At 26.9% G+C, this 11,761-nt stretch overlaps 2 protein-coding genes across 2 annotated transcripts; one reads left to right on the top strand and one right to left on the bottom strand.

Annotated features, from left to right (window-relative positions):
- Positions 1–1,349: 1,349 nt before the first annotated feature.
- On the top strand, positions 1,350–11,478 carry Mdh2 (malate dehydrogenase 2). Its single transcript, XM_089225433.1, has 7 exons — positions 1,350–1,644; positions 3,058–3,255; positions 4,963–5,130; positions 10,112–10,237; positions 10,292–10,429; positions 10,514–10,705; positions 11,061–11,478. The coding sequence occupies exons 1-7, from the start codon at positions 1,585–1,587 to the stop codon at positions 11,190–11,192; spliced, it is 1,014 nt and encodes a 337-aa protein (XP_089081559.1). The 5' UTR covers positions 1,350–1,584; the 3' UTR covers positions 11,193–11,478.
- Positions 7,407–9,307, bottom strand: LOC149056218 (protein mono-ADP-ribosyltransferase PARP12-like). The gene is made up of 4 exons (XM_089225592.1): positions 9,294–9,307; positions 8,101–8,221; positions 7,645–7,897; positions 7,407–7,582 (listed from the first exon to the last, which is right to left on the bottom strand). Exons 1-4 carry the CDS (start codon positions 9,305–9,307, stop codon positions 7,407–7,409), a joined length of 564 nt encoding a protein of 187 aa, XP_089081718.1.
- Positions 11,479–11,761: the final 283 nt, after the last annotated feature.

Raw genomic sequence — 11,761 nt, 5'->3', positions numbered from 1 at the left:
GATACTTGAAGGATGAGAACTTTTGGAATATACTACAGTGTATATCAGATTATCCATTTAACGTAAGGTCGTAAAACACTATAATTATTAGGTAAATTAAAAATAATATATAAACGTTTTGAAATTTTTTTACATAATTATATAAGTGATTCAAATACAAAATTTCTCTATTAAATAATATTTTTATTACTAATTGTTTTTTTTAATAAATTAAAAAATGGGTTGTTTGTGTATCGTTATTCGTTAAGCATAATATATAGAAATACATTTAATTATACAAATATAGTTATTATACATTTAAATATGTTTGTAAAACTGCGAATGGCAATTCTCAAAATTATAACAAGTAAATTTCAACTTTTCGAGTTAAGATCTACAGTAAGTTGTGGTCAATGATCCAAGAAAGATAATGAACATTGAAGTTATTGATATGCATATATACCTACTATATTGATATGTTAGGAAAATGGAAACTTGGTGAACTTTCAAACATAAACTCTATTTAGCAGTAGCCAACAATTAGTGTTGGTCCAACACTGTCGAGAATTAACTAATTATAAGTTACAAGTCGTAACAGTTACGGAAATATATTTTAAGGACTTAATTAGTAATATTTAATTCCATCTTTTAGATGTATTGATCTTACAATAATGTGTTTCGTTTTTTTTTATTAATGTTTGTGATGTTTGTTCAGGTACACGATAAGTAGTTAAAATATTGCTTCGATTATCTACTCCAGTATCTATTTTGATAGGAGACAATAACTTGTTTGCATTGAGCATTCATAAATAAATACATGTATAAATGCGCCTTGAGATGTCTTTGGTCTGCTCACATCGCCGAACTATAATAATAATAGAATCGCAGAAAAAAAGTCCGGGCAAAAAAGTCCGCCGTAGAAAAGTCCTTAGCCTAAAAAGTCCGGGATAAAAGAATCCGAGATAAAAAAGTCAGTATAATATTATATTATCAAAAAAAAAAATCAATGATAATAATTATAATATATTATAAATAAATATAAAACAATCAAAATAATTAATCATACAAATAAAATATAATTATATATTAAAATTATTTCTTAATTAAACTAAGTATTAATTTTTCCTTTTACCTAATTATATGACATACCTATATCCTATATCGGACTTTTTTACTCGGACTTGTTTTCCTAGGACTCTTTTACCTCGGACTTTTTGGTAGTCTACCATAAGAATATTACGGTGATAACAGTTGGTGAATGAGTTACTAGAGAGCAGTAGTTGTACAGTTGTAACAGTTGTAGTAATGTCGTAACCACGGTCATCACACGACACACGTCAATCGTCTTTACTGATAAGGAAAACATTGAAGCCGACGACCATTTTCCATATATTTGCTTCTTCCTCGTTTTCGTGCCATTCCATTTGGGCGCTGACATCTTTACATTCAAGTATACCTCAAAAATATAATAACTAAACGACCGGCGCTATTACTTATTTTTACTTCAACTACCTACAAGTTATAACGCTAGTTCTACTCGCAGTTACCTTTTATTCCTAGTTTCATTTGTTTGTTATTACTTGTGATTTCGTCCTACGATTAAAAATGTTTTCCAAAGTATTTAAAAATGTCATCAACCAAGGAGCTAGACAGTATTCCTCAAAGGTAATAAAATACATTTTGATAACGATACCTACTAAACATTTAAAAAAATTAGGTTGATAAAAATAATATTATAAGTTAATTTAAACAATTCTTTGTATTTGGTATATTAATATATTATTTTCATATCTACCCTATTTCATTGGTTGCACAATATTGCTCATGACTAAACCAAATCGGTATAATTTCAGTTTAGCTCCCAAGTGATTTTTTCGATTTTTTTTATTGAAACATATGTTTTTCAACGAGTTTAGAACGATGGTGCAAAAATTAGTTGCTGCGAACCATTATTTTGGAAGTTATAGCCTTCCAAAGTATGCGGTTGTATGACAAATAGTACGTATTGCAGCGTGCGGCGCGCTTATCATATAGCACAACAGCTGTTGACTTATGTTACTCTTAGGGTCTAAGTCTCTAACTGGCCATCGAGTATGGCGACCGAAGCCGGTAGGCAGAGGGAGGTCCCTTGAGTTTGGCGATCGGAGTCGTCAGCCGAAGGGAGCCACTATACTTGTGTTACTTTTACTAACAAGGTTAAATTTACTTGTTAGGTCATCCGCCTGCCCACAGGTCAAGTATGCTCTCCCCCCCGCGACCCCGGAGGGGTCGCCCCCCAGGTTTGCTATTTTAGCCTCGGGGGTGGCTTTACTTGATAATTTTGTTATTTAACTCTTAGCTATGTTTTTACCTTGAAATTTAAGTAAAATCATTTGAATACGAGAGTACCTTCATGAAACACATCACAGAATCTACCTAGTTAATATAATTATTATCCTAAAAAAAAAAAAAATTAAAACGTCGTATTACGCATGCGGCGCGCGATAAAAAAAACGTAAAATCGCATACTTTGAATTTGAAAGGCTATAACTTTCAAAATAATGGTTTGCACCAACTAATTTTTATAGATGACATTTTAGAAATTTCTAATTGTTCTAAAAAAACCATCGTTCTTAACTCGTTGAAATACATAATATGTTTCAATAAAAAAAATCGATTGGGAGCTAAACTGCAACTGTTCCACCAAATCATTATGAATTAACTTTAACTTATTACCTAGGTACTTCAATATAAGTATTGTGCAGAGAAATATATTAATTGTTTTTATATTTTATAATCTTGATAAATACATTATTTCAAACATGCAGCCCAAGGCAAAATAATTTCCACCTTCCCCCCTTACCAAAAAAAAATGTATATATATACATATAAATACATATCTATGTATAAAAGTTAGAATCTTTTGCCTCCCTCAAAAATTTTCTGCTTGGAGCATTTACCCTTTTCATCCACCCCCCCCCCCCTCAAATGCGCCACTGCAAACATGTGGTTTGTATTTAATTTCTTATGTATTTTTTCTTGTATTTTTGTCTTCATTTTTTAACTGACTTAGTTATATGTTCTTGTAAATATTTATAGAAAGGTTTAAAAGTAACAGTATGTGGAGGATCAGGCGGCATTGGTCAACCCTTGTCGCTGTTGTTAAAACAAAGTCCACTCATCACGGATTTAGCTATTTATGATATTGCTCCAGTCACTCCAGGTGTAGTGGCTGATCTAAGTCACATGGATACTAATTCAAATGTAACCAGCCATGTTGGTTTGGACAACTTAAAAGTATGTATTTATATAAATTAGTATTTAATAGATAATTGGTTTCTAATTACAAATAAGTATCCTTACTTAGTGCAATCAGGAAATTATCTGAATTATAAAAGTAGGTATATTTTGTTGGCATAAATTGGTAAAATATACACTTATTATCAAAAAATATCCAAAATTAAATAATGTTATATGTACCTATGTGCTGATTTTAAATTTATTATAATTCAAAAGTAATTTATATCAAACCGATGTTTTAGTCTTAGAAAATAGTATCCAAATTCATAAAATTCCATTCCTAATCAAATAAGACCTTTATGAATTGTGATGAACCATCCTAATAATATGACATCATTTTATAGAATATAAAGATTGTTAAAACAACATTAACAAACAAACGTACATAAAATAAATATATTTTTTAACCAATTTAAAATTATATAAAATATTTGATTGAAATATTAATATTTAAGATGAAAATATATAGTGTAATGTTTAAAATAATCAAGAATAGATGAAATTGTGTTATTTCATTAAGTTAATTTATAATAGGTAGGTTATGTTTTTATTTATAAGTATTTATTAATTTTATAATACTTAAATGTTATTGCAATACATTTTCAAAATTATTTGGTTTTATAAAAAAAAAAATTGCAACTAGGTAAATATTTAAATAATAATATAATATAATTAAAAATTTATCTTGTTGTTTCTTTACTGAAATCTTAATTTTAAAACTTTTTATAGAAATTAGTAAACTTGTTAGATCATATAAAAATATATACTTATCAGTAAAGATACAGTTTGTAAGATGTAACTAGCCGCTGTGACAACCGGGGTTACAACATATTATACTGCTCTCAGGCTAGTGTAATCACCACAAAAATTTTATGTTTAATAAACTGAAATAAATTTTAGTTAACTAGTACTAACATAGGCGGTCCCAAAAATTTACATCAGGTGCAGCACATTAAATTATAGTATTCACATAGGTATGTACTTATATCCCAAATTCCCAATATCATTACTAAACATATAAATACATACACACACACACACAAATAAACATTTTATTCCATTTTTCTACTTAGAATTTTAAATCTTATTTATTTTTATAAACAGTTATGAATAATTATAATTAATATTATTATGCCAACTGATAAAAAACAAAAAAGGTGGAGGACGGTTGAAATGTCAAGTGCAGCACAGGCTGCAGTGGCTGCACCCTTAGGACCGCCTATGATTACTAAAATATTTAAAAATGTATAAACAATATTTTATAGCCCATTATTTATATATATATATAATATTTACAGAACATTTAATTCCACATTTCACCACATTTCTTAATTTTTCAATTACCTACTTATAAATTATTGTATAGCACTATGATTATTCAAAACATATGTGTCTGAAGATTTTTTGTTTGTTTAGTATATAAATAACACAATGTCCTTAGTTAATAGTTTTTGCTTACATTATTGCCAATATGTTAGTTTCTTGGCAGTATCAAATTTTATAATTTCTATAAATAAATCATTATTTGTTTCAAGGTAAAGTTTTGATTGCCAATTTTTTACTTCCTAAATTGTGTTAAGTAATAAGGTGTCAATCTTTAAAGTTGGTATAATTTATTTCAACTACTTATTTATATTTATATAATATTATCTACTTAATTTTATATTTAATTTTAATCACATTTTATGTATTTAACTTTTTTAGGATGCAGTAGCTGATACTGATGTAGTTATTATTCCAGCAGGAATTCCCCGTAAACCTGGTATGACACGAGATGATTTATTTAATACAAATATTTCAATTGTATGCGATATTATTAAGGTTATTGGACAAGTCAGTCCTCACGCTCTTGTTGGAATTATATCAAATCCAGTAAGTATTTATTTTTATAATTTAACTAGTGGTTTAGTATCCAGTATAGTTTAGAGCAGTGTTTCTTATCCTTTTTGATATCACGGAACACCAGGCAGTAATATTTTTTTCATGCGGAACCCCTCTGAAAATATCTTTAAAAAAGAAGGGTACACAAAACATGGCGATAAGCGGCAACATTGGCAATGCACTAAACTTTAGTGATTAAAATACTAAATACACTGTATGAAAATACAATTAAATTATTTATTTAGAATTAAGATTATATTATAAACTTTAAAGAATGTAATAGCTCATTGTAAAGTAATAAACTAAAAACTTATAGGTACCTAAAACCTTGCCATTGAACATTTTTATTGTTTATATGTTTTTTCATTATTTATATTTACAATCTGTATTCATCTAGTTACACAATGAAAAAATTGGAGAGGAATTTATTGGTATGAAGGGGAAGTTACCTATAGTTACTTAAGACACCCCATGAGAAAGATTTTAAGAATAGAGTATAGGTCCTCATACCAGTTAATTTTAAGGCGCTTGGGTGGGTTACCCAGAATTTGCTTTGGTGAGATTTTATAATTTATAGTGATTATTTTTTAGTTTTACTTATTGGACTTAATAAAATCTTGATATAGGCTATCTTTTATAACTTTAAAAAAAGTTATAATTTTTTATTTAAACATTCTTTCTATATATCCTGAATATTTGATTAGTTAAACTTAACATGTAGTATATTGTATAATTATATGTTAAGTATTATTTGATAATTTAATATTATTGTTATTATTATAGAAATAAAAATATCTTAAAGCCTTGCTTTGAATGTAATTTATTGAATTTTAGTAAAATAGTACAACCATAAATTACACAATGGTTCATTGTGATAATGATTTATTATTACTCCAAAGCTGAAACACTATTATTATACTTAGAATTTTACAAATTTCGATCAAAAAATCAAAATATTAAAACTGTTTTTATCAAAAAGGTAAGAAACACAATCTGTAACTTTGTTCTTTTGAGTAAATACATAGAATAATGTAGAAAGCAATTGCTACATGGTGTATTAGGACATTAGGTATATAGGTAAATAACAAAATAGTAATTCGATGTTCAGTTTTAATATTCTAATTTAAACAATGGTAGTTTAGTTTTGAGTTTAAAAAAGTAGAAGAATAACAAGTATATACTAGGAAAGATTGAATCAATTAATCAAAATAAAAAATTATTTTTCACTTGATAAATAAAATAACTTAATGCATATAGGTTGTTTAAACTTTGTCTAACCTTGTTAAATCTTTTTTATTTTTATGATAATTAATATTTTGAATGTATAGCAATGATTATAATTATTACGTTTTGATTAAGTAATTAATGCAATATATCAATTTTAATTTAAGTATATTCAAAATAACAGTTACTATACAAAAACTATTGTTGATATTGACCCAACTATTTATAATATACAGTGTGTTTCCTTTTAAAGGTAACACTAAATAATTCTGTCCAGTGACATCGGATTAATATGTGGATTTCGGGAGGGGATAGGGAATACGTAAATACACATTTCTTGATGATTTTTACATTTTTATATCTATCCGTGTGCGCATGCGCAATACAACTTGCATTTTTTTAAATGGCAACAGGTGTTTTGAATACCAAATTCGGATAGACCCAATTTTTTTAAGTCGATTTGGTTCTTTTTACCATAGCTCTAAAATCAAAATTGACTAAATGGCAACCAGTCAAAGTTTCGATTAATATTATTGAATTTTTCACCAATCATACTAGAATTTTATGAATTATTATGAAATTGTATTTATTATTTTTGTATCCGTAGGTTTGCAGATATTATTAAATAATTCAATAATATTAATCGAAACTTTGACTGGATGCCATTTAGTCAATTTTGATTTTAGAGCTATGGTAAAAAGAACCAAATCGACTTAAAAAAATTGGGTCTATCCGAATTTGGTATTCAAAACACCTGTTGCCATTTTAAAAAATGCAAGTTGTATTGCGCATGCGCACACGGATAGATATAAAAATGTAAAAATCATCAAGAAATGTGTATTTATGTATTCCCTATCCCCTCCCGAAATCCGCATATTAATCCGATGTCACTGGACAGAATTATTTAGTGTTACCTTTAAAAGGAAACACACAGTATATATTTAATTTAGAATCTCTGGTCAAATTACATTGATAAGTTTTCAAAAATGTTATTGTTTTGTACTTATGTTTTTAAAAATATATATTGCAATATATTCACAGTACTAATAATGATAATAAACAATAAACTCTGGGTAAAAAGTGTTGTCATCATATTTAACATATACTTTACCTGTTTTACTCAATGAAGTATCATTTTCACATTTTCTTGGTACAACTAAGTTATAGTTGACACCTACTAATTCTATTTTCTTTGTAAGCACTTTACAAATTAAAAATGCTATAAAAATATTTGTGAATTAAAAACTAAAACCCATCTGATATGATATGAATTTGATATACCTCCATATGAACTTGAATGCGTGTGTGCATATTTAGGACATGTTGAAAAGCAAGCACCAATTCCAAATCTCGATCTATATGTCTTACGCCAGTCAATATTATTTTGTGAAATACTCAAAGCATTTGTTGGTGAAGTTGCGTGATATAGTTGTCTTTCTCTCAATTGGTAACTTTTGTTGACTTGTAATTCCTCTTTCCATAATAGATACATACCATAAAGTTGAGGATTGTATACTTTTTTCACATTAAGAATCTATAATCACCGTATGATATTAATATGGTATTACAATAATATACATATTATGCTTTTGCCTATTACATATTATAATATCTATTATGTCAAGCAAAATATTATCAACTAAATTATGATGAAATATTTTCTACTCGAAAACTAGTTCGACCATGTCTACTATATTATTTGGCTTTATTAAATTTATATTTATTTAGAATACTTACTTTAAAAATTGATTTTATTTTCAAAAATAATGATCTATTTGTGTAGTCATTACTATAGTCATAATCTTCAAGTACATTTTGTTGGTACACAGTTACCAATGGTGATGCTTTGGAAAAATCACTAAATTATAATATATAATATTAATTCTATTATACTAATAATATAATTTATTGTGTATTGTTTGTAAATTATGATATACAACATAAATTCATAAGTGCAAATTCCAAAGTACTTTTGCTTAAGAGGACGCTACACCCGCATATGTTGTCTCCGTCTTACAAGTGCGTAACATAGCAAATTTTATGCTCAGCAGATCACATTGAGCTCCGTTAGTTTAAAATTTAGAGAAATTTGACTTCTTACAAAAATTAAAGGTAACATTATTATCGAGGGCATGACGTAGGCTTTTTATTATATTTTAATTTTAAAGTGAGTTATGTGTATTTTAAAATTTTAAATTGTTTGTATATCTTAAAATACACATAACTCACTTTAAAATTAAAATATAATAAAAATCCTATGTCATGCCCTAGATAATAATGTTACCTTTAATTTTTGTAAGAGGTCAATTTACTATAAATTTTAAACTAACGGAGCTAAATGTGATCTGCTGAACATAAAATTTGCTATGTTACGCACTTGTAAGACGGAGACAATGTATGCGGGTGTAGCGTCCTCTTAAGAAGATTATGAACCCGCATTTATTGGCTCTATCTTATAAACCATGTCGTAAACAATAAACTTAGCTAGTTGCGTTCAGAAGTTCAATTTTGTATTATTAAATTTAACAATGGAATAAATAATTTACCTATTATTTAACTTTAAAATAAGAATATTATCTGTTATTGATATTTTAATTTAAAATTGTGTCATAACTTTCTATGTAATATATTATAATTTTTATATCATCATAACTAGTTTTAAAATTTTAATATCAATAAAATTAACCTAGATAATATTCTTACCTTTAAGTTTGACTATAGATCAATTCACTTTAATATTAAAACTAATAATACTAAATTAGTTTTATTGAATGCAGTTCTGTCATGAGTAGACTGGGACAACACTTATGGTGATTTCTTAACAATCTTTGTAACTTATAAATAAACTACATTCAACTACAAAATTTTCTCTTGGTTTAGAATTTAAATATGCATTGTTTTCATAATGCTTAATTTAAATAGATACTTACCAATCTAAAGACATTATTATTACTTTGATCAATTTATAGAAATTTAACTAATTCCAAACTTAAATGTGTAAAACACTTCTAAAAAAGTTATAATTATTTTATAAATTTATAATGAACATCAATCAACACACTTGAGCATTATTAGCTACTAATCCATTTTATTTCTAGATTGCATGTTCATAATTCATTATATGATATCTAAATACAATTGGGGGTATAGTTCTTTTTTCTAAATTGTTATGGATTTATAATTATTATAAATATATTTTATTTTATTTTTTGTTAGTAGATAGTATTCTATATTATTGTCTATTTTAATTTAAGTTCTAATGTCTAGTGTCTCAATAAGATGTAACATACTTTGCACTGTGTATGCTAATAGATTAATTTATCATTTAGGTTATATACAAAAATTAAATAATAATTAATATGTTATGATTATTATTTAACAAGAAAAATTGTTTACTCATTTATAATTAAATTTATAAACATAAAATATAATATATTGTATAATTATACCCTAAATATTATAACTCTCATAGATGTAAAGTTGGAAGTATTTAATATCATAAAATATAATGGCAGATTTTTAATTCTGGATTAAACAGCTTTCCAATATTTGTTCATTTAAATTTGTTTCTTATGTTGCATCACTTTATCTCAGTTTCAATATCCAATTACCAACTATATTTACATTCCTGCTTTGTGTTCAATACATTATTAATCAATACTTAATTTTGTTAATCACTAATTAGCTTAAGTGAATGTGAGTTAAAGATATATTTTATTCAATATTTTTATTTGTATATTTTATTAAGGTCAACAGTGCTGTACCAGCTGCTGCGGAAATATTGAAGAAGCTTAATGTTTATGATCCAAAAAAGTTGTTTGGTGTAACTACTTTAGATATTGTTCGGTCTAACAGATTCATTGCTGAACTTAAAGTAAATATTGTCTGTTGATATATTTCTTAGTTAATAAATACCTACTTTTTTAAGGGTCTTAATGCTACTGATGTCAATGTTCCTGTGATCGGTGGACATTCTGGACCTACAATAATTCCCTTAATATCTCAATGTACACCTCAAGTAAAATTTGATCATGATGTACTTGTCAAGCTTACAAAACGCATTCAAGTAATAGGGTTTTTTTAATAAGATTTGCCGTAATTTTATTTCCGCATATTTTAAAATGAGCCTATAACATTTATTTTATTTTAGGAAGCTGGTACTGAAGTAGTCCAAGCTAAGGCTGGAGCTGGTTCTGCAACCCTGTCTATGGCATTTGCAGGCGCCAAATTTACGACTTCTATGTGTCGAGCGATTCTTGGAGAACCAAATGTCGTGGAATGCTCATTTGTAGAATCGACAGTGACCGACTCGCCCTACTTTAGTACACCAGTTCTTATTGGGGTAATTTTTACTTTATTATTATTCATTAATATTTCACTCTGAATAATTTTCATAGGAATTTATCTTCCTGAGAAATATATATTTATATATTTCATGAACAATAAATATTTAATTTAATAAATTGTCATTCAAATCAATATCCAACAATTGTTATTTTGTTGGGTACCTACATTATTATTGTATACAAATTAAAATGGCAGTTTCATAATTACGAACTATTATCATATTAGAATAAACAGATTCAACTAATTCATTTCTCAATATCTTTATGTTGAATAATTTTCATTGAAGTTTCAATTAAAAGCTATTCTTATACCATGACCAGTGTATAATTTTTACTTTTATTTTTTTATAGAAAAATGGAATTGAAAAAAACTTTGGCATGGGAAATCTGTCAGATTTTGAAAAAGATTTACTTAAGGCTGCCTTACCTGAACTAGCTTCCAACATTAAGAAAGGAGCAGATTTTGGCAAGAACTACAAATAAATTTCATTATAAGTAGATAATTTATTTTCAATCCATTGTATTATTACAACATCATACTGCTACTTAAAAGTATTTAAATTGAAATTGTACCCTCTCTTTGTTATCCTTCTACATGACAATATCTTAGGTTTACCGAATATTATTATGTACAAGATATAAGAAATTGCTTGACATTAAATTATAAACATTAGGCTATGATTTGTTATTTAATATATCATATTATTATCAACTATGTCACAATAAATACTAGTTATATAATAAATAATTATTATTAGGAATACTATAACCTACTACAGTTTGTGTTTTTGTTTGTGTTTCCGTTGCTGCAATAATACCAACAATATTGTTGGAATATAAACCAACATCTTTCCTAATTTTCTTTTCAAATAACATTTGTTACAGTATGTAAACACAACTATTACATACTTGCACTTTGTATGTGTGATTAGTCCATGGCCAAACCGCAGAAACCACTGTTAACCGCCACAGACAGTCAAATAACTGTTGTTCTAAAGCACAACAATATTATTTAATTACATATGTGGTGAATATACTAATTTGTAAATATA

Source organism: Diuraphis noxia, unplaced genomic scaffold (genome assembly GCF_037042655.1).
Source record: "Diuraphis noxia isolate RWA-SAM2 unplaced genomic scaffold, SU_Dnox_SAM2 contig0004, whole genome shotgun sequence".
NCBI classification, from domain to species: Eukaryota; Metazoa; Arthropoda; class Insecta; order Hemiptera; family Aphididae; genus Diuraphis; species Diuraphis noxia.
The sequence above is the reverse complement of the archived record's forward strand: the minus strand, read 5'-3'. Positions and strand labels throughout refer to the sequence as shown.